At 33.9% G+C, this 25,283-nt stretch overlaps 1 protein-coding gene across 1 annotated transcript; it reads left to right on the forward strand.

Annotated features, from left to right (window-relative positions):
- Window positions 1-5,652: 5,652 nt before the first annotated feature.
- LOC108368421 (protein TsetseEP-like) lies at window positions 5,653-21,858 on the forward strand (the record flags this gene model as incomplete). The annotated part of the gene is made up of 2 exons (XM_017623272.1): window positions 5,653-5,716; window positions 21,208-21,858. Coding segments are annotated over exons 1-2 (715 nt in total), but the record flags the coding sequence as incomplete, so codon positions are not given.
- Window positions 21,859-25,283: the final 3,425 nt, after the last annotated feature.

The raw sequence follows: 25,283 nt of genomic DNA on the forward strand, positions 1-25,283 counted from the left end.
GGAAATGGAAATGGTCTGGCGGAATTTGAGGTAAAATTTTATTGCATTTCCATTTAACTTTATTTCCCTTCTGTTTTTTTTTTGTCGACTTGTGGTTACTCTAAAGGTGTGCAAAGAAAACGAGTGTTTGTGTGTGTGTGTGTAAGGAAAACGAAGATTGTAGCTGGTGTGAAAACAAATGTTTATTTAAAGGAGCAGCACCTCCGCAAATAATCGAATCAAATTCGAATGCTTTTCGGTGAGAGGCAGAGGATATGAGTTAAAATGTTATAAGATGTAAGCGTGGGTTTCAAGTGTACACTTGAAGCATAGCAGGCGACATTTTCTTTTATTTAAGGCACACATTCTTTATCCTGAAAAAGCAGAAAATTACTTAAATGTTGAAGTAATCAAACCTTGTAAGATACTTCGAAAGTCGAAGTTATCTCTGCTTTCCTGGACATAGAGGAGACCTTTGACAATATGCCACATGTAGAAGCTTTTCAGTCATTTGAGAAAAGAAATATACAGCAAACTGTACATATTTAGACGTATTTCTGTCCTGGTTAAGATCATTGAACTCGAAATAGAGGAAAACGTATTTCAGCTTAAATATATACGGGTCTGTAGGTTATTATAGAGCAAGAGATTATCCACTTTGCCACAGAGCAGAAGTCGGCGTTCAACAGAACAACGCTGGGCAAAGAGCTTATTATAATTACCAAAATTGTAAGAGATTTTCCTGCTAAAGTAAATGTTAAGAATCGTCGCAAGCATTTTTACAGGACACTGAAGACTAAAAGGTCTCTTACGCCAAACTAAGCAAATATTTGGTCAAACGAGATCTCTCAAAAAAAAATATCGCTGAAACATTTTAATGTTAAGTATCTTTTAAGGACGCTGCCGAATACAGGGTTTGACTTTTTTCATTTCTCATCATATCTTCGGCATTTACAATCTGATCTTAAAGTATGATATATCGATTTTCTTGTGTCAAGGATAAAGATTTTTTGTTTTAAAGTTCATTGAGTTCGAGTAGCCCGTTATTTTACTTACCCACCAGATCACTCTTGCCACGCTAATGTACCACCCTAATGTCAGTAAATTTAAGCTCACCAATAATCATTAAACTTTTGCTAAGGAAGTATTTCGATTCGAAGAAAATTTCCTTTCCTTTGTCGAACGTAGGGGTTGCTTTTCAACATTCTTCGTTATATGTTCGGCATTTACAATTGGATTTGAGTTTCCTGCTCTAGTTTTTAACGCTCTTTTTTTATTGCTGAATGTAGGTGTCACCGAAACATTTAAAAATGCATCCCTGGGTTCAGACAAAGAAAATGTTTCTTGTCCTAACTATTGTTTTGTTTACTCGTAAGGTAGTACGGTCTATTGTACATATCTGGTTTGGTCCCAATCCAATAGAAGGACTTGCAACGGTTACATGGCGAAAGTATACTCGGCAGTTTGCCATTATCTGTCAAAGGGCAATCGCTGTTATACTCGAAAACAGCTTTTTCTTCTATCACTTCTGAATGTTAATTCCATCAACTGCTTACTTAGGCATTTTTCGTTGGTACCATGCGTCTACTGCGGCTGCATTCACTCTTATTTGACTTGAGTTTATATTTTTATGTATGTATTTACTTAATTGCTTTTCATATCCTCTCATTGCATTTTGGTTTTTTTTTTGCTATTTTTTTCGCATAATTTATTTATTTGCGTCACATATTTCTTATTTCAGCATCTCAAATGTTGTCATTTCAAAAACGTACGGCATGTAGCAAGCAATTGACAACGATTGACAGTATTAATATCTTATTTTGACATATTGTTGGCAATGATAACTTAGATATTTCAGTGGCTAACTGGAAATATTGATACAGGAAATGTAAATAAACTTCTTCAACTGATAGAAAATGTCGAAATTTTAATCAAGTTTCAAACAAAGAAAGATTTTATTTGATTCGAGGCTGGGCATTCTTCTGAGAGCAGAGCTTTTGCCTTTATTCTGAAAATTAAAATAAAAGGCACTTACTTAAATACATGCATTTTTTTAATTAAATTTTATTATGTTTAATATTTCAATTCAAAACACTTAAGTTCAATGCGTTCGTACATAAAAGTAGCTAAATAGATGGAAGTAAAAAATTTTTAAATTTTTTTTTCTTTTGTGCAAGCTTGCTTGTTCAGTACTACGCTGTTTCTGAGTCTCTGGAGCGTCAATAATAGGTTTGTTCCACAAGCTACTCGAAGTCACTTCGAGTTACACATAAGCGTTCCACAAGTTGGTTTTATAGTTTGTTTGATACACGCTGACAGTTTGAACTTTGCTCGAGTTTTTTCTACAAGTAGCTTGTAGAACAAACCTAATATCGTCAAAAGAAGCATTGCTTTGCTCCACCCAACTTCTAAAATACACGAGCGCAAANACTCGAAGTCACTTCGAGTTACACATACGCGTTCCACAAGTAAGTTTTATTTACAAGTAGCTTGTGGAACAAACCTAATATCGTCAAAAGAAGCATTGCTTTGCTCCACCCAACTTCTAAAATACACGAGCGCAAGNAGCTAAATAGATGGAAGTAAAAAATTTTTAAATTTTTTTTTCTTTTGTGCAAGCTTACTTGTTCAGTACTACACTGCTTCTGATTCTCTGGAGCGGCATAATAGGTTTGTTCCACAAGCTACTCGAAGTCACTTCGAGTTACACATAAGCGTTCCACAAGTTGGTTTTATAGTTTGTTTGATACACGCTGACAGTTTGAACTTTGCTCGAGTTTTTTCTACAAGTAGCTTGTAGAACAAACCTAATATCGTCAAAAGAAGCATTGCTTTGCTCCACCCAACTTCTAAAATACACGAGCGCAAATCTTATTGTCAGGCCGATTCTGAGTAGAAATTGTCTGGGAGTTTTCTTTTCTCTCCTCTCCCTTTCCTCCTATCATGAATAAAATTCCTTGAGGATTTTTTATATTAAATGGTAATTTTAAAGAGTAATTTTTCTTCACTAATAGGACCAACTGAGGCAACGAACGACCGGAATCCTCGAGAGATTGCCCAATTGATATACTGACCAACACCCATGGTATACATTTTACACATATTCAGAAGACAAATGGCGACTGGTCTTCATCCCAAGAGGAATTGATTGGGGTTCTAATGATTGCACACTTTCCAGGGTGTACTAAAAAGCCTAGCATCATTCTTTCTGGACGCTTGTTGGAATCTGTAGATTTATGTAAAAAGGTCTACCCTTTACCAGGACCATAAGGTCTTTCCAGCACAAATCTCCAGGCATTGACATTTTATGACCTATGCTTGTCTGAATCTATAAACCTTACCATAGACTTAGTTTCATACACAAGGGGTGGACACTGGCGAAAGTTGTGTTCATTTTCAAAGGTGGCAGACCATCTCACGTGAAGCTAAGCCACTTTCTACCGATAAGCCTTACCTCCTTCTTGTTGAAGGTTCTAGAAAGACTACTGAACTTGAAAATCCGACAGGAAATTGATACAAATAAACAATCTAGCTGTCATCATGCCTGCTGTAAAGGCAGGCCTGTGGATACCGCTTTGCATAGTATTCGAGGGTGCCCTAAATAATGTTCTCCCAGAAGCTGTTATCCGCGACCTAACTCACGTTGGGCTGGAGCACCCCTACAAACCGCGGTAGATCGCAAAGCGGCGTCCTTTCTCCACTCCTTTAGAATTTCACGCTGAATACTCTACTTTCACGGTTAAAAGGTACATGTTGTCAGGTCACCGCTAACAACCAAGTACTACGCGACCTGGTCCAATGCGCTTTACGTTTTGTAGAAACCTGATCCGAGGTATCTGGCATCAGAGTCGATCCTAAAAAACGACAATGGTTTTGGTATTGCGCTGACTTTCTCGGAAGGAGTTAGATATTTGCGCGTTATTTTGGAAAGAAAGCTAACTTGGCGGTGCAATGTAGAAGAGCATTGCAAGTAGACTATGACTGCGTACAGGGACACCTGTAAATCAATAATAGGAATAAAATGGGGCCTTAAACTTTTTAATTGAGAACTGAGCGTACACAGCGGTGGTGCGTTCCATTATATTTTACGGTAGCACGGTTCGGTGGCCATCCGTCGATAAATCTACAAAAAAAAAACCCCACCAAAGGTTACCTTCAACGCCGCCTAAAACCCTAGATACCTTGCTTCATTTGCTACTTGTGAACCCATATGGTAAACCACTGCCAAGTTGTTATGCTATCTGACTAAACGCGTTGATGAAGTGGAGTGGTACCAGGTTCGGTTCTAGAATTCTGTGCGATTATTCAGCAGACTTTAGGCACCTGGACTAAGCAGTCGGGCCTACTGGACAAGGATTCCCTCAAGTAGTGAAGGGGAAGAGGATTCGGTCCTGATATCGTACTCTGATTCTCTAGACTCCAAGTTAGATCTGAAGGTAGGGAGTAGGGTCTACTCGTCAGAAAACTCTCGTAGCTGTCGGATGTGAAGGAAATCGAAAGCGTGGGGCATTTCCTATTCCACTGTCAGGCCTCGTCGACGGTCATTCCTCCACTACTCTTTCGAATGTTTGGCTTAATCAGAGCGACAAAGTGGTTTCACTTCTAAGGTAAGAGGAAGCAAGTAATAAGTTTCTAATAAGGTATCACAATGCTCCGATCTGAGGCTCATGTCATTGAACAACATCTAAGAGCTGATATCGAACGGCTGCCAGCTGTTAATATTCACAGCATCACGGCCTTATTTTATTACCAGACTACATCATAGGCTCATTGTCAATGAAGTGTCCTGCCATAGAGATTAGTCAGATGAAATTCCTAGATCTGGATGAATCAATACTGCCGAAAGTACCAAAATACCAACAAGGAGACTGGAAGCACTCTTTTTTTATAGTTCTTTATTTAACTCCTGCACAGAAATTTCTAAACTAATCTCCATATTCCCTCCACTCCTCTGTAATTACAAGCGTAATTTGATATCCCATTAGGAGCACTAAAATCTGCCTATTAGTTGCCGCTGTGGTAAAAATATTTAGTTTATTGCATCTCAAATTGTCTGCTTGATTGATTAAAGTATGAAATTATGCTCACAATTTATTAAAGAATTTGTGTCAATAAGAACTAATTGCTGCCAAGTTACGCTGAGTTGGCTGGTTGAACTCGCTGATTAATTAAACAGTCGAGGATAAACTTATTTTCGCGCTCTGCTTTGATTTGGCATAACTTATTACACAGCAATAACATAGCACTTTGAGACTTATTCATGCATATATATATATATTTGTATATTTCTGTAGTTGTAAACAAATTAATTCGTCTTATTGCCATATAAAAACGGCAATCAACTGGTACAAAGCAAATTGTCGAGCAATTCATTAGTGTTACCAAAAGTTTGTGGTGATCAGCCGCAAAGTGGGTAGCGCAAAAGTGGCAGCAACGATAAATTTTGCAACATCCGGTAGATTTTTTTATTTTTTATTTTTATTCTTTATTTTCCTTTTTATTTATTAAATTTGTTTGTTGTATCCTTTTACGGTATTCTTCGGTAAACGCTGCTATGGCGACGATGCAAATCGAGTTTATGACTTCAATCAGCGAAAATGGCTGGCAAGTTGATTTGTGTGTCACTGTGGAGCTGTGCAAAAATTGTCGTTACTGGACAATGCAACTCACACGATGCTTATCATCAGCAGCAACAGCAACAGCAACAGCTCGCGAATTGAAATGCCTCCCTTGGACGGTGAGTTATTTTTATATTCTTTCTTTTCTTTTATGCATTCCTCTTTATATAAGTTTATATTTATGTATGTATGTACGTATGCAGCTTTGTTAGCATTGCTGTCAATTGATGCCCATAGAGATGCGCTGATTGGCGCAACGGAAGTGCAACCACAAAGAAGAATTGTTAATTGCACTATAAATTGCAGAAAATTGAAATCTTTTGTAGATTATAAAAGAAACACTAATGAATTCAATGAACTCAAGTTGGCTCGTACTTATACACATAATACATCATATACATATACATATGTACATACATATATACATTTATGCTTACAATATATAAAATTTCCATAATCTATGTGCATATAAATAGTTATCTCTGTCGTAATTATTTGGCTTACAACAATTCAGGAGTTCATATGAGGCCAATGACTTTAAAACTTATTTTATACCCTCGCTTTGAAAGTCCTCGAGGTCATCTAAGGCTTGGTCGAGTATCGCTTTCAGTTTTTAAAACTCATCGCATATAAAAGCCGACTTACTTCATCTAAGTTTACGGCTTCGTTATGGAGTCTTGCTTAATTAAGTGGTAGGTATTCTTGTCCGTAAAGCGGCTTTACAGAGGTTCATCGCCCGGTACTCTTCGTATGCCCGTTAGACGAAAATATTATAACTTGGTTGAGGAAGAAAGCGCAACATTATTGAACAAACGCCGAAAGTAACTTACTAGCTCAATCCTTCAGATCGGAAAAATTAACAAAGAGTAAGAAAACGGTCTCCACCCTATAAGAAAAATTGCAAACTTGTTGGCAATAGGACCCTATACCCTTAGCAGGCCAGTCAAGTGCTTAGGGGCTCTTCAGTTCGGCCAACTGGAGGACACCTTCAATTTGAGATACAGGCGCTACTTAAATTTGCAAAAGGCGTTATCATTATAAATGATATCTCATTGATTGGTTAGTAGAAACGTCGCCTGATGCTTTTGGGGTCTACTTATGGTTTGATTTTCATCAGGTACCGCTAGAGACCTAGTGGTCTATGCAGTTTCCTGTTTCCGAGATGATGACACAAATATGAACTAAAATTAGGCTGATTCTCAATATTCAGACTAAGGTTCCAGATATGGATTGTAGCAGCACTAAAAGTTGAAATGGCCCATAGTAAAGATAATTCTTTAATATGCAATTAATTTATAGTTGTTTCGAATGAAGTAGGCTTTCTTCGGCAAACAGTTTCCATCGCTCTTGTACAATTATATATTTACGAAAATTAAACTAACTTAAGCAAGTGACATTAACTTGCCCTCTTCTGCCGTTTATTTACCGGCCACACGCTTTGCTTTTACAAAATTCTTGAAAATTTTTCCTGCCTTTACAAATTTCACTAAAACTGTCAACACCTGCTTTTTTGCCACATCCGCAAAGTTAGCTAAAGTACTTTAAGCCAAAACCATGAAAGTGGCATGAATAACAAAGAGTTTTAAATATATTGTAGTTACTTAATCTACCACCTACCTAACTACATATGTACAAACATACATATGTACATACGAACGCATATATTTCGTTTGTATGTATATATCTACACGCTTATATACGATAGCTCATTGTTGTTGACATTTAGCAAAAGTCTAAAGTCGTTATACGAAACTTTTTCTCATCGCTGAAAATTTCCTTTAATTCACTACACAACTTACTTTTTTTGTGCTACCAGATTTATGGCTTCGTGCAAAACTTTATAGAAAATGTGCGTTTTAGCGAAGTTAAGAAACTTAGTTGCTTGGTGGTTGATTTTGATATGTTTAAAGTAAGAGAGTTTAAGAGAATTAACTTTGCAAAAATAATTAAATCAAAAACTTCAGAAAAAGTACAAATATACATACATACATACATATATGTGTACATGTATGCCGAGCTTGCATATACCATTCACATACTACTACTTATATACTTGTCGTCAGTTTTGTTCCTTCGAAAATATTTCTCTCACAATTTTGACATGTTGGCGAATGTTTTCATCTACGGAAACCGTTACAGTGGGCGAGAAAATTATAACCGGACCACATTTTGACAAATTTTAATATACAATTTTTTTGTTATTTGACTTTAGATATTTCTTATAAAAATAAATATAAATATAAAAATTTGTTAAATATTGCACAAAGTTTAAAATTTGGACTTACATGGATTTTGTTAAAGAAATAATTATATTTTTTATAAAAAAATAACCAAAATTAAGTAACAAAAAATGTTAAACTTGTCTAAATGTGGTGCAACTACAATTTTTCGACTACTTTATATTAGATTTCAAAATTCCAGAAAAAATGTCTGTCACATTTATCCAAAAATCGATTGACATATTGTTATTATTTAATATCTAAACTACACACACACAGAAAATTATTGCCAACTTTGTTCAATATTTGAAACGAAGAGGTTCAGTTTCATAATCAGCTATAATAAAAATTCCTAAATACTACCAAGCTCCCGTATAACAAATTTCGAGCGAATTCAATTAGTTTTTAAAAACTATTCCGCCATATTGGATTCGTCATTTTGAGTTTTAAAAATTCATGGTCAGATTCCTAAATAGCGACCCCTACAACCAACGACCAACAAGTTCCGAGCGAATTCAATAAATTCTTAAAAATGTGCCCGCCATATCTAGTCGGCCCTATTGGATTTTTGAAACCTGACTGAAGATTTGTAATCAGTGGCCCGATAAACTAGTGGATGCGAAGAACGCGAATCTGTTGCAATAGTTTTGTCCCGCTAGATTTTCTATTCAGACCACTGTGCATCGTCTTAAAGCCGACGTTATTTCACGCTTCAAGAAAACTGCCAGCGTAAACTGCTTCTTTAACCGTGGGGCCTCTACTTAGTACACGATTGAATGGAGTCCAGTCTCCGTCGGAAGTTCTTTTAGGTAAGGGTGCAGCGCCTAGGGGCTTTTCAATTCTTTAGAGGATATACGATGAAATATATGATTGACACAGAAATCCGATTAGAGTCGCAGCCAGAAAAAGGAGTACGGAGAAGTTACTCTAACATCTCTTTTGAACGGTTGGCACAGCCTGCTTCTCCTGTTTTCTGAAATGAAGTATGTAGTGCTCTTTCAAAGAATTCTTTAGAATTCTTTTAATTTTTCGCGATCGCGGTATTTTTATAATCCCATCCAATCTAGATCTTAATGGTGAAGTTCAAACAGCTTAATCCGAATGACATCATATTTTTTAACAGGAAATTCAAAAGAACACTATAACCCCAAAATTACTTTAAGATTTAGCTGTTTTTTCATAGACCGGCATTTAACATTTGCTTGACCTTGAAAAATATTTTGTATTTATAAACAAGTTTTTTAATGCTTTTATTTCCTCGCAATGCTGTCTCTCCAAGTGGTTTTAATCACGCTTTTATAACGATTCCATTACACTAAAGGGTCACCGTAAAAAAGCTGAGTATGCAAAATTTTTTCGCTTTGCCCTTTTAAGTAGTTGCAATTTTTCCCATCTTCATATACCTAAATACCTACTTATGTGCATACATACATACATATACATATTAGCATAATTTTAGCCAACACCGGCAACTTTAGTGGCGCAAACCACCAACCAACTGCACTCCCTTCAGCACCTAATACCTCAATTTAGCGGCACTAGTGCGAGCGCATGGCACTTGGTATTCTTAGACTTTACCATTTTCAACGTTTAGTCAGCATTTTTCTACGTTTGATGCAAAAGAATAATTTTGTGTGCATAATTCCCAAAAAAATATATGGTTCCTATTTTCGCCACCAGTCACCAGTAGTTGTGTGATATGCTTTGGGGCGAGCGCATAAATATTTCCCATTTCTGCACTTTTAAGTATTGCAATAATAATAACATTAGCGGTCATTAAGGGAGATTTAAATTTAGCAAATTGAGCAAAAAGCAAAATGTGCCAGAAGAGGGTAAAGAAAATTTGTTTTAGAAAAATGCAAAATTAACTTCTAAGTACTTGGAATTCATTGCTTTTTTACCACTTTTAGCTTTTCCTTGCTACAGTTGCATTATTTTAATAATATTTACATACATCAAATCTTGGAAATCTTCAGTGCGTATACGTAACATTTTCATTTAACTAATTTGGCAAAAAAAGGAGTACGATGCATACCGCCAATGTCAAAGGTCAATAATTTTTCTGTTTAATAAAGCTAAAAATTTTGAAACAAAAGTAAGTATAAAATACTTTGAAGTATTAAGTAAAGTTAAGGATTCCCTAACTTAATAGGAACTATGTTGTGGAAGTATGTCAAAATAAATTCGCAATTCTTAATTTACAAAGATTGTCCAATTCTTTAAAATGATGTCCAGTTTAAAAAAATCCATGTCTCGAATAGCCAAAAATATATTTGCATACATATGTTATTTTTATACAATTGAAAATTTTTATATCGTCAAAAAATTATATCTAGTCTTAAAAGTACTAAAATGTATTTATTTCCAGTTTTTAAAATACCAAAGATTATGTCCACATCTTAAATAAGGACAATATTTCGTATATATCAAAGTTTTCAAAAATATATGTGTCAAAATAGTCAAAAATTTTGGTCAAGCCTTTAAACTATAGTTTTTAAATTTGCCCAAAGTCATGTGCAGTTATCTACGTCCACTTCTGAAATTACCAACCAGTTTTTAAATAATCAAACATATGTATCTAGTTACAAGTACAAAAATGTATTTCCAGTTGTTATATTACCAAAAATGTTGTCCTATTCTTAAATAACGACAAAACTACGCACAGCTTAAATTTTCATAAAATGTCTGTCCCATTTTAATACAGCCAAAACTGTGTTTAAAATTTTAAAATTTTAAATTTACAAAAAACTATGTCCAATTTTACATCTACTTCCTAGGTTACCCAAAAGTTATGTCCATTTTTGACATATTATTGTAGAATGAGTTAAAAAAGCAAAAAATAGACATTTTTAAAAATTACAAAAATATATGTCCAGTTCTTAAATTATATTGACAAACAGTTATGTCTCGTCTTGAAATGCAAACATTTAATCCAGTTCCAATTTACTAAAAAATTATGTCCAGTTTTGAATCACCAAAAACGTTGGCTAGTATGTCTAATTAATAAATGAGCTCGAAAATCCAGACTAAATTTTAGATTACCAAAAATGTGTGTCCAGTTTTTATTTTGCAAAAAATGGTGTCCAGTTTTAAATTACCGAAATCTACATCTAGTCCTCAAATTACCAAAAAATTATCTTCAGTTATTAATTTACCAAAAATATGTCCAGTTTTTTTTTTTTCATTGCCATAAATAATAAATATAATGTCCAGTTTTCAAGTACCCTAAATGGTATGTCCAATTTTTGAAAGACCAACAATTTATGTTCAGTTTTGAAATTACGAAAAATTTAAAAAAAGTTCATGTCCAGTTTTTATATGGCCAAATTTTTAAAAGATTTAAACTTTATTTAAAAAATGTATGCTCAATTTTTTTAATATCAAAATATGACCGAAAGCTTTGTATTTCGATAAACGTTCAACGAGAATGCACTTTACGCTAAAAGGATAAAATACATTTTCTTCTAAGTCAAAATTAAATCTTTTGCATATAATTTAGCAAAATCTTTACCGAAAAATACCACGAGTATATAAAATGGCATGGATCGATACATGTAAATACTTAATGTAGCTGCGAGCTAAAAAAGGGAAAGTTTGACTTTAATTTCAAAATGGAAATACAATATTTACTTTTGGTAGCTTCTAGCAGTGAGTTGAGCGCCAAATACATACGTACATTAGACTGCATCACCAAAAATAGTTGCCATTTTTCGGCGGGATTACAAAATTTATTATATTTTAAGACTTGCACCAAAATTTTTCGGAAAAATAATTAGATTAGCGTGAGCTGGACCGGTTTGAAAATACCTCCAAAAATGGAGATTTTTATGAATATATATAGTTTCATAAAGGAGTTTTTGGAAAAGCTATCCAGAAATTACAAAAGAGTTTACGCCTAAAAAAATCTACATAAAAATTTTAAACATTTTTTTGCAACGGAATTATATTAATAAGATTTTTGATGCTGTTCTTCAACCTTTTTCAAAGATTTGTTTAAGAAAAACTTGAGTAACTGCTCCACAACTATATCGGTATATACTTATGAGATATCAGTGGAACAGTATATTTCTTTGCAAAAAACTAATTCACTTCCCAATTTTTTTCTTTATCAAATACCAACACATCCTAATTCAACATGGAATGACACTCGTTTATTTTAACTTCCTCTTTCATACTTTGAATGAACTCTTTGAAAAAAGTTCAAAAACGGCGTCAAAAATTTCATTATTACACTGTACGGCAAAATTAACTTTTTTTCTGGATATTGGACCAAACCAATCTTTTTTAAGAGATTGAGTCATAGGTAAAAAATTGATTTCTCCGTGTTTCGAAGTTCGCCTCCGAAATCGAGATATAGGCCGAGATATGGAAAGTTCGAAATAGGACCTTTGGTAAAAAATTATATTTAATTATTGCATGTAAATAACTAACAACCTAAAAATAAAGACGTAGTCCTCCTTTTGCTCTTATTTAAATGGTATATAACTTTTTTTGTGCAAACTTACTATTACAGGTGCTATAAGGGGTCAAAGTTCAGGTCTTCGAAAAATGTAATTCCTTATATTTCAAACAATTTTGAACTGATTTTTTAAAAATTTATACCGTTGTAAATACGATTAAACCCCCTTTCTTCCGATATGCATATTTGTATACTTCGTATATAAAAATTTTAGAATAAACAGAAACAGAAATTTAAATGAAAAAAAAACCTTTTTTTTTTTTAAATATGTTAAACAAAAAAAATTACTAACCGCTTTTTAAAGAATTGGTATTGTTGTAAAGACGGTTAAATCCCCTTTCTTCTGATATGCATATTTGTATACTTCGTGTATAAAAATTTGAGAAAAAAACACAATTACTTCGTATTTAAAAATTTGAGAAAAACCACATTTAAAGAAAAAAATAATTTTTTTTTTTAATTTTTTTTATAAATTTTTTGAACTGTGTTATCATCTGAAGTGTTTTTTTTATCTACTTAAAAAACTTGTTTTTATTGATAAAAAGACTCAATTTTTTGAGGTATTTTCAAATCGGTCCAGCTCATGTAAATCTTAATATTTTCCGAGATATTTTGGTCGAAATCTTAAAATATAATAGATTTTATTAGTGGAAAAACAGAACCTTTTTTTTTTTTTTGGAGGGAAGTGACGCAGTCTAATGTACATATAAGCAAATATTATTGTATGTTTTTTTCACATTTAATATTCACTTACATATATATCGTATATCTTTGCTTTAAACGTGACACAATTCTTAAGTATTTACATAAGTGGAATTATGCTTGGCAATGATACAGTTCACAACTGCCACAAAAGACAACTGCTTTATACGACTTGATATTATGAATGTCGAAATACACTTAGAAAATATTTTGTACGTATCTATACATATAGAAATTCTATATGTGTGTATACCTAAAAAGATGTTTATAAATATATAAAAAAGTTTTTCCAACTTTTACTCCGGACACTTAGACATTCGGTTATTTGAATAACGTACTTATGTAATTACATTTGTGTGTACAGACCCATGTAGATTATTCTACAAGTGTATCTAGGTTGCTGATTGAATGTATCTAAGGCTAATTACTTATTTAGGTACTTCAATACATACATATTTATGTCGGTGTTTGTTATGAAAGCAATTTATTTGAAAACGAGAGCGAATTAAACAAGACAAATAAATCTGTATAAACAAAATTCTATAAAATACATACTATTCGCACTGAAGTTGTAAATTGCAATTAAAATCCCTGGAAATTCTTCTAGTAAAAGGCTTAAATAATTTCCTTTAGAGTTGCCTCAATGGAAATGGGAGAAGTACTGTGCAATTTTATATAGACATTTAATATCCAAGTGCTGAAACCGGCCGGCATTGCGTAAGCTACAAATTTTAAAATTATTAATAGCACAACTATTTACGTAACCGTAAATATTCTCAGGCATGGAGTAAAATGGATTATCTTTTAAAAATTAATTTAGTGGAACGTGGCGTATACGTTAACTTTTATTGATAGGCAATTTGTAGGCATTTGATACAGACCAGTTCTTTTGCACTTGACCCTTTCATCACGCACATTAATGTACAGCGCATGAAACTTTCCGAACATGGGTTTCACGTGTTGCCCAGGCTACGAGAACGGGAACTGAATAGTCGGCATTGAGTATAGTCATGCAACTGTAGCTGCATACCCAGAAGAGCAACGAAAGAGGTTTGAGAAGATAGTAGCTTAAAAACACTTTGAAGAGGGTTGCCTATTTGAAAAATCGAATCTAAATAATTTAAACAAAAGTAACATACATGAAATATTATTGTTGTCAAACGATAGAGCCTCAAGAAATCTTGAACGTTTAGAATATTTTTGAGGTCTTTGAAGAGAGTTGCCACTGGCATATAAATTAAAGTTCGAGTCATTTAATAAGTTTAAAGAATTATTAGAAACGTGGGTCTCAATTTAAATGGGTTGGAAGGGGCATTTTTGCTGAACTATATATATTTAGTAGAGTTGCCTCTTGTTTAAAAAGTCAAATTAAACTTCAATAAGGGAGCCAGGCGAATGAAGTTAAAGAAGGTTTTAGTTTGAAAATATTTGAAAGAGGGTTGCCACCTATTTTAAAAGTCGAATATAATTAAACTATATTCAAATATGGGTTTCAGACGGACAAATTTAGATGAAATTTTTCACATGGATCGCTTATAACCCTGACTAACATTTGGAATTTTTTTTTTTTAGGAAGGTTTTCACGTGTTTAAAAAGCTAAAAGCAAATTTTGGTGATTTAACACCATGCGGTTGCTCTAGTTTTACTATACATATGTATTTATTGAAAAGTAGCTCTTATACTTAGATTTTAGTTTCGACCCTAGTGGTGATTTTAAGGATTTTTCTTAAAGTTTTCTTTGATAAAAATTTGCTCACATCACTTTCAGCACTATTTTCTTATTTCAATTATGCAAACATACTCAATGAATATATGTTAAATAATATTTATTAGTTCTCTACAAAATTGTTTCGAAACAAGATATTTCAATCATAAATAAAAGCTTTCGTTTCTAAATAATAAAGAAGAACACAAAATAGAGCACTAGTATAAATAGATAATAGGATACGCTGGCGAAGCACATTAATAATAAATATTATCAGCGAATACATGAATGAGGTCAAAGCTGTGACAGGCACTAAGTAGAGTAAAAAAAAAACAAAACAAAAAAAAACACTGCAAAAGGTCATAAGCATAAGCTAATAAGAAAAGGCCAAGCTGAATAGGAAAATAAGGCAATAAACTCGTGTCAAAAGACATTCCCAAGAGATGGAAGAACAAAGAATATATCAACGCAGCAACGACAATGGAACAATAGAACAATGACCATCACACTTAACACTCCAACTCCAACACTTGCAGCGCAAGCTAAGCAACAAGATTGAATGACAAGCCACCTGTTGCGAGGCAACTCTTTGTGAAGGTTTCATTATTTTGACGCTATGCAGCACGCTTCTTGCAGCTGATACTAGATAATAGTGAATGCAAATAAGACACCATTTCTATGTATTTGCTTCTATTTTTTGTTGTGCATGTCATTTCGCTAGCAGATTTGCCCGCATATTTGCTTGTTTACGCATCTAGCTGTTTATGGTAATGACATAGTGTGGCACAGCTGCGTTTGCCGGTGTTGTGGTGATTGGTTTAAACATCGCGCGATACTTTTGTGCTCCTGCTGTTGCTTATCATTACCATTCTGCAAAAATACTTTGTTGCTCCTGCTCTCCTTTCTGTTGTTTTGCGTGAAAGCGGTAGGTAGGTACTCTTAGATAGGTTATATCGGTTGTCCTAGAGAAGGAACGCAATTGGACAATTAAGAGAGATTGATCCTTTGTGTATACCACGAAAACTGAACGGAAACCATTATTGAGTCAGCGAAAGATCAATTACGATATAACGAATGCGGCTAATTTCAATGTCTGAAATATCTCAGCGTTTTTCAGGCATTTCTAGCCAAAATGTTTCCATCTTAGACTAGCGAATGCTAGAAATGGTTGAAATGATTTCACCTCATCGTTCTGTTGAGAGCTGATGTGGTAGAGATCAGGTAAGATTCATGGTGAAACGAATACAGAAGGTGGCGCTCATTGTGATACCGCTAATTCTCTCCTAAAAATTTTAACAGAAATATGACGTCATAGGAGATTTTGTGTATTGCCTGTGTAACATACATATATGTACATATACACATACAAAAGATATACATACTGATAAATCTCTCTTAGCTCTCTCCACCGGCGAATCTGCGATGACGTCTTATTCGGGTTACTCTCCCGAATTTCACATCAATCAGCTCAATCTTGAATTCTATCGGTCTTGGGTAAGATTCCTAACCTTACCGACATGAATATCGATCGCGCAATGGCCAGTATTTGAATTTATTTAAATCTTTTAGTATTAACTTTAGAATTAATAAAAAATTAAAATATATAATTTAGTGGAAGAGGTTTTTAGGCCACAAAGTCTCTTAGCAACTTCTTTCTATAGTTATGGTACTGCCTTTAGCCTTAAGGTAAAAACGTCTATTAAACGTTAAATTAAATTCGTGTGCTTTTCACCCGTGTGCTTTTCACCTCGCAGGTGGCCAATTATGTTGAGCGGTCTATTCTATGGGAAAACTAATGTCGTTTTCTTTTCTACAAAAATGTTGCATTTTCAAACAAATTTTCGATAGAAAAGAAAACGCCATAAGTTTTCCGAGTTGTTCGGTATCCATTTTAAGAATTTAAGTTATCAATCACGTTAAGTCAGACTAGGGATGGTTAAGAAATAAAAAATTTACTCCCTGATCCTTGGATCATTTTGTAGTTGATTTAATTTAAATTGTCTTTTAAACCGGTGGCAACCCTCTATTTTCGAAAGAATGCTTTCTCATACCATTTTCGATCAATATCAATATTGTAATATTTTATTAACTTATGGAAAAATGGGGTTTGACTTTTAAACAGGTGGCAACACTTACCAAAATATTTTCAAAATAAGGCTTGCTTAATCTTCATTCGTTTGCAACCCATTTTGTACTTACTAATAAAATTAAATTCAAATTTTTAAATAGGTGACAATCGTCTTAAAATGATTTTTGTACTAAAACATTTGTAAACGTCTTTTTCTTTTGGCATACATGTTATAAAATTTCGCTGAACTAATAATATAAAATAAAACCTTACTTTTTAAGCAGGTGGCAACCCTCTTCAAAAAACATGCTATATATTAATCCAGCTCACAAGCTATTGGTATGCTACTTTTGGTGGACAGAAAGAGCAACGGACATATTCATACTCTCACTCATAATCCTTCACATTTATAACATTGGTACGATTTATTTTTGGCTTGTCAATTTAACTGAACTTAAATTCCTAAGCTCACCTCATCAAAAATATTTTCAAAATAAGCTGAGTTTTCTTAAACATCTCTCGCTTAACTTGTTAATTAAATTGAATTTCCATTTCCAAACAGATGGCAGCCTTCTTTAAAAACATTTTTCAAATAAAGCTTTCGTATATTTTTCACAATATTTCATTTAACTTGTAGTTAAACTGATTTTCACTGTTTGAACACTTGATAACCTTCTTAAAGCTTATTTTAATATTTATTGATTTGAAACAAGTGGCAACTCTCTTACCTACATACTAATCGCTTTACTTGCATTGAATTTACTAATAATAACCCATTAATTCATATTTCAGCATAAGGAATATCAGAAACAACAAGACGCCTGATGCTTTTGACCAGGGCACGCAGCATGAAAAGTTTCATCCTACAACCCATAATATTCCAATATCCGCAAAGCTAACAAAAGTAGCACGCTAAGTAAGCGACACCCAATTTGGTTGCTAAGTGTCAGCTATGAAATATTTGGCAATAATAATAACAGCTACAACAACTACTTATAAACTGAAAAACACTGCACCCCACTGCACAAGCAAAGTGGTAGCATCGGAGTAGACTTTTTACTTATTCAATACCTACTTACCTACAAAGTTTTCCCTATGCAGGTGCATTAGAGTGGTCCGAAACTGCATGTGGAAAAGTAAAGTCGGAACTTTAATGCCGCCAGCCCCTAAGATTGTTATATACCTTAAAACATATACCCCTATTTTTTATTAAAAAAACAAAAAATAGGCAGTGCTCAAAGCGCTCAAAGTTTTTCATGTATTTCATATGGGGAAAAAACAACTTTTCGTAGAATTCTTGAAAATTAATATTTTTAGCTCGGAAAACTCGGTTCCTATTCAGGAGATTCGCAATAATAATACCCAATTGTTTCTTTAACCATTTTTTTATGGTAACTATATTTTATAGGTCCGCCAACACCCCGACGAGATGCAATGGGCCCCCAATTTATACCATTTCTACGAAAAGTTTTTTTCCTCATATAAAATATGGAAAACTTTGAGCGCTTTGATTGAAAATAAAATAAATAGGGGTTAATTTTTTCGGTATGGAACAATCCAAGGGGGTGGCGGCATTAAAATTCCGATTTTATTTTTTTCGACCACTCTAATGTGCATATGTAAGCACGAGTATGTATATGGGAAATTTTATGCTCAACTGCATATCCCGCTGGNGCGTTGCTTATTGGGGCGCCTTGTTGCCAGTAGCTTGTAAACAATTTATGAGTTTCCTTTCGCGAATGTGCTTTCGGCGTTATTGCAGTGGCGAGGCGTCATTAACAACAACAGTTACAAAAGTTGAAAGGCCACAATACCGCTTACTGGTTTGTCGCGTTGCAAAACAGCTTTTAAAATAGTTTTGCGGTGTAAATATGTATAGATTATATAAAAAAAAATTAATCTACAATGTATGTACAATGTACATTCTCCATATTGGAAACATACTCATATGCCATTTTATATGCAGCTGCAAGTGTTACAGAATATATTCTACTTTTAATAAACTTCGAATTTTAGTATGACTGGTTACTTGATTATAAATCCAATAAAATGTTTAATCGTTTTAGCCCGATACGTTTAAGGCTTAATTTTCCGGGGAAATGTGTGGAATAAGTACATACTTATATTGTTTAGAAAATAGAAAAAAGTTATTTACGAGAACTTCCGACAAACTCATCATCTCCTACTTGGTTTGGGTTGAGCAACTACATACATATGTATGTACATGTACACTGGCGATCAAAAGTGAGCACATGGTGATTCTTCTTGAATATTTTCAATGTTTTTCAAGTTAAAATTTTTTTGGTATTTTTTATAAAAATATGGTTCATGCTTTAACCAAAATCACATAAGACAAACTTTCACATTTTTCAGATAATTCGGAAAAATTCCACAACTTTTCATCAAGTTTTTGAACTTTTTAATCTGAATGAAAATTTATAATTTAAAAATCGCGTTGATTTTTAGATAATTTTTTTTTTTTTTGACAAATTGTGTTATTGTCGTAAGTTGTGTATGTATAAATTGTAAGGCATTATTCCAGCAAAATCGTCTGGCTAGGAGACACTCGCTGAATTTAAATAAATAATAGTACTTAGTATATACTTTTTAGTTTGAAGATCTACTGGGTGGTAATATATTTCCTACCCAAATAATGTATTACACTTTTATACAGGGTAATCTTTCGTTTGGCAAAATAAAACTCTGCCATTTGATATAATTCGAATGTCACTATTATCCTGTATGGTATTATATTAGTTAAGGGTCTACTATGTCACGATCTGGAAGTTTTTAGGACCGAACAGCCTGATGAAAATATAAAATTATTCTAAAAATCTATTGAAACAGTTACACAAAGTTCACAATTTAAAAAAAAAGCCGATTTAAAGTCAAGCTGTAATAAAAAGGTCCGGTTTTTTCTATATATTTGATGGCAAATTTTTTTTATTTGGGTTTATTTTCTAATTTTTAAGCATGGCAGCAAGAACTCATATAAATAGAGAACTTTTCCATTATATGTAGGTGAATGGCGGGTTCGTGGCGCGAGCGAAAGATGCGGCTGTTATCACACGCTTGCCGAAAAAAATTGTGCAAAGATATGTATTAGAAATCGAGTGATATCAATTAATATTTCGACGGAAGCGTCAGCTAGTGGTTGCATTTTTTTAGCTATACGTATTTCTTATTACATACAGTGGCAAACAAAAGTATTTGCAAAGAGAATTTTTCGCAATACATGCAAAGTTTTTTATTCTAGTTTCTTTTCGTCAATTTATTATAAAAAATAAAGTTCATAATGTACGAAAAAAAACATACAAATAAAATCTCTAAACTTCGTGCAAAACTCAGAAAAATTCAATAAAATTGCATACTCATTTGCTACCTTCTATTCAGCTTTTTTAGAAAAACTCTAAGTATGCCATTTTATAGCCCTTTATATTTAGTATAAAAAGTGCAAGTTTGGAGTTGCCAGACAGTACATAACGCAAAAATAAAAATTTATAGAGTCGAAATTGTGGCTGCTATTATTTTCCTTTGCCTAACTAACCCAAATTACGCACTTTGTCACGGCATGGTTGTGGGGTCTTAACAAGAAACGAGCTTTAGAACTTTCTCGTTTCCTGCAAAAGTTGGCAGAATGAAAAAGAGGAGGAACCGGCCCACCACTTCCCGTGCTAGTGCCTATCTCTCCAGGCAAAGAGATTCAAGTAGTTTGGTTCTTCCTTTTTCATTAGATTGACAGAGAAGAAAACGTAAGTGAAACTATCGAACCTTCTCATCTGGAACAGTAAATGGCTTCACAATTGGCAAATATGCCTTCAAGGGGACGTATGGGGAGATCATGCCCGGCTTCCTAACATAACCTATGTAGCCTAATGCAGAAGCAAGTCCTGAGGTGTTCAGTAGGAGATTTAGATGGGCTAAAGCCCAACACTTACGCGGCTAGTTTTTGGCGTTCTATTCATTCTCTTCTCCAATAAAGATACAGCAAATGAGCTGCCTTTTTTTGATGCTTCCGTTACAAAGCCACTTTTTAAATAATTTTTAATTTCCCTTTAGTATTTATGCACATACTCGCACAGCTATTAAAATGTTCCCGCAAATTATCTTACTTGCTAGGCAATAAACAATCGGTAAGAGATAATGTGTATGAGTCAAAGGTATATTATCTAATCAAACAAGCTCGAAAAAACAGCAATAATTAGTATTTAAACAACGCAAATATCATTCCTGTTATTGATTTGTTTATCACTTAATCTTCACATTAATTAATTACTGTTATTTTCCTCATTTTGTGTTGTTAGGGAAAATATACCAGAGCTTATCAATGCACTTACAAATTTTTTTATCCAGCATAGAACGTATTTAAGGCCTTGTATTTGCCAACGAAAAAGCACAGTTTCCGAATTTGTACACTCAGAAGATCATGAAAACTGCAATTGTTCTCACATTTCTAGCTCTGGCTTGTGTAGCCAATGCTAACTCTATCGGTTTGGCCGGTCTAGCAGGACCATCATTCAATGTTGCCCACCCCAAACGGCAGCCGCAGCCCGAAACTCAACCTCAACCTAGCCCAGAGCAACTACCTGAGGAAGAGGATAATGTAAAACGGGAGCAAAAACGGGAGCTCGATCTCATTGCCCAAGCTATTTTGAATCGTTTGCGTCCAAGGCCACAGGAAAAACCCGAGCACGAACCCGAATCGAAGCCTAAGCAGGAGCCTGTTAGCAATCCATGGCAAAGTCGCCCAAATAGCCAGCCAAAACCGGCGCCAGAACCAGAACCAGAAGCACCAGTGGATTCAGAGCTAGAAGCTGTCCGCAATCCATGGCAAAACCGCCCGCAGGGCCATCTTAAACCTCAACCACAACCAGAACCAGAGCAACAATCCGAACAAGAGCCTGGACGCAATTTATGGCAGAGTCGTCCACAGAGACAACCAAAACCTGAATTGGAGCCTCAGCCAGCGTCGGAGCAAGAGTCCGAAGAATCCGTACGAGAATCATGGCTACATCATCTTGCTTTTGTACCACATCTTCCACATAGACAACCAAGACCAGAGCAAAAAGAAGAAGACGAACGTTCAGCTGAGTCGGTCAATGCTGGAGGTAAAGGAAATGCTTATTTGCAAGCAAACGCGAAGCCAAGCCCATACTTTATTGTGCCAAACTTTCATAAATACCTACATTCCTCAGAGTATTAAAATATAACTGTGAAACTCTTTTTAACTTTTTCAAAAATTACAAAAGAAAAATAAAAAATTCTGTGCGCTCTTTCAATATACACCTTTATTTGTTTAATTGTTGGCCATTTAAAGATTTAAAAAAAAAGTAAGCTTATTTACACAAACATAGCACGAATTGAGAAAGTATGGATAGAAATTGCATTTACTGAGGCAAAATTTTTTGAAATGCTGCACCGATCGGGAGTGATTGCCAGCGCTTCAAAGATTGTCTGCATTGTAGCTACTTGAGATTATCCTAAGCTTGTGAGAATAAGAAGAGGGACAGCGTCTGTTTCCTTCATTTCCGAAGCACCTTTAAATTCTGGGACTAAGATTGCTAACGGTACATCGAAAATACCTGTCCTAAATTCGAAACATTATTTCTTCAAGAAAATTTACAGCAACAGCAAAGCACTTTTTCATGCAACAGAAATAATGAAGAATATTTCTTGTGATTTTTCTTGAGAAATGTAGAAAGCGCTTTAAAGTAATGAAGGCATAGCTGAAGGACCTGTTATATTTACCTGTTGCTTCAACAAAAATCGAAATTGATTTTCCAAGTCGATTTGTTAAGGACAAAAGGAACAAATTGTTTCAAGACCGCCATGACTTAATCACATATATATATATAAATACGCTAGCAGGAATTTTGGCCACCTACAGAACCGATTTCAAAACCGAGGCATTCTTTTGTAGATCTTGGTTTCAAAATTGGTTGAAAATTACGATAAAAATGTTCCCTTAAAATTTCTATATTTGTTTACAGTTGTTTTTGTACCCTGTTAAATTTAAGTGGTCCTTAGCTGTGTTTTGGCTTCTTTTTCGGATAGACAATAAAAGGCTATATCTGTTTTGCCTGAGAATGCTTCATTTCTATATTTTTAATACCAATTTCATGGCTGTTATTGTTTAATTAGTATCAAAAATTCTAACAAACAACTACAAATCTAATGAAAACGGCCAACGTTTTCAGTGTCTGCACAAAATATGCTGATGAATTGTTCCCATGCAATAGTAGTTACAGCTGACCTTGATGTCGCTATCACCATTTCCATTAAATCCAGCGAAAGGTTTACATCAGCCCATCACACAACCACCCAATTTGAAGAACCCAAAAATTAATTAGGAGCCTGTCAATCGTTTTAAAGTCAACGACACATCCTTGAACAGTGATTTATGTAACAGCGTATGCGTACATACATATGTCTGTTATCATCACCAAGTTATACAATGCGAGTTTGATTGAGTGCTTGTATGTATATATGCTTGAGTTTTCGGAGAAATCAGTATAACCCCAAGCAGTTGGTAAAACTGATGTGCTGATGGAGTTGGCTTTTACACGCATGTGTGGCTGTTGGAGTACCCGTGCAGTCATATCCATTAGCAATTCCCTACAATGGGAAAACAAGCATGTGTAAGCTCTTGCAAGCTATGGGTATGCACGTGTACATATATGTATATAGATACATATACCATTTGTAAAAATTCATACATTAGGGGTGCTCTTATTTTGATAAATTTATTTTCATTTTGTTCATTGGATTGCCAATGCCATCTTGCTCATAACTATATGCTAATTGCAATTTTTAGTGTCCTTTATATTAATGTACTGTTTTGTAATTTTCAATACATTTTCTTGGTGAATTAACACTTGTTAACATGAATAAATAAATTTGTTACTCATACGCTATGTTGAACAAATACTGACATACATAGCTAATTACATTAAACGAGCAATTCTTGTATATATGTATATCTATACATTAGACTGCATCACTCCCCATACAAAAAAAAAAAAAATCGGTACTATTTTTCCATTGGAATTATAAAATCTATTATATTTTAAGAAGTCTACCAAAATATTTCGAAAAAATATTAAGATTTAAGTGAGCTGGACCAATTTCAAAATACCTCCAAAAATGGAGTTTTTTATGAATAAAAATAGTTTCTTAAATTTTTTTTTTTAAATCCCCTTAAATGACAAAACGGTTTAAGCTTAAAAAATTTGCACAAAAATATTTAAAAAAAATTTAAAAAAAAATTTGAACGGAATCGTAATGATGAGATTTTTGATGCTGTTTTTTAACTTTTTTCAAAGATTGGTATAAGAAAAACTTGAATAACTGAGCCTAAACTCTTCTGATTTAGACTTAAGAGGTGTCGGTGGAAAGGCACCCTTTTTATTTCTTTGCTAATAAACTCATTCAAAGGATGAAAGATAAAGGTAGGATGAACGAACGTCATTCAAAGTTGAATTAAGATGTGTTGGTATTTGAAAAAAAAATGCGATACGAATGATATTTTTTTGGACAGAAATAAAAACAGTGTGAAAATACCTTTCTACCGAGATCCCATAAGTCTAAATCAGAATAGTTTTGGCCCTGTTATTCAAGTTTTTCTTAAATCAATCTTTGAAAAAAGTAAAAAAACAGCATTAAAAATCTCATTCTTACGATTCCGTTGAAAAGATTTTAAAATATTTTTATGCAAATTTTTTTAACCTTAATCTGTTTTGTCATCTGAGGGGACTTTTTTCAAAAAGTTATTTACGAAACTATTTTTATTCATAAAACACTCCATTTTTGGAGGTATTTTCAAATCGGTGCAGCTCACTTAAATCTTAATATTTTTCCCAAATATTGTGGTGAACGTCTTAAAATATAATAAACTAGCGAAAACCCGCCCGTTCCGCTGGTCGTCTTTAAAAAAATCTAGATTAATTAATTAAATTAAGCCGAAAAATACTGTGTGTTTTTTATAAAAATTCTCGCGAATGAATAGTAATGAAAGAAGTTTTGAATAGTAGTAGCAATTAAAAAACGTTTGATGTGATTTACTTTATACTTTTTTTATTGTAGTGCTCTTTGGTATACAATATTCTTCGTTTTTCCATGCGTTGTTGAATAAATGAACAATACCGATGGCTTACCAACTCTTGAGCATGAAACATAAAGTTGGCCATGAGAAAAACATGGGTATTCTAAATCAATACCACAAATTGATAAAGTTTGGCCTTGTGACTTATTGATAGTAATCGCGAATGCAATGCGAACAGGAAATTGAAGACGTTTGAATTCAAACGGCATATGCGATGGTATCATTGGTATTCGCGTGGTTTTCTCTGGAGAAAAAAACTCACTTGTTGTTTGCTTGAAAATCAGATCAGAAAGAAAGTTTGAGCGCGTCGTTGTTCCGTTCTGCATTTGCATAGATGCGCTCCCCTTTACACATAAACAACAACATCAATCGTATGATACATACACTTCGTCGTGTACGAAAAAGCGGAGAAGGAGAAGAGAACTGTTCTAT

This window comes from Rhagoletis zephyria, unplaced genomic scaffold (assembly GCF_001687245.7).
Source record: "Rhagoletis zephyria isolate East Lansing unplaced genomic scaffold, Rhagoletis_zephyria_1.1 Rzeph_scaffold_03107, whole genome shotgun sequence".
NCBI lineage: Eukaryota > Metazoa > Arthropoda > Insecta > Diptera > Tephritidae > Rhagoletis > Rhagoletis zephyria.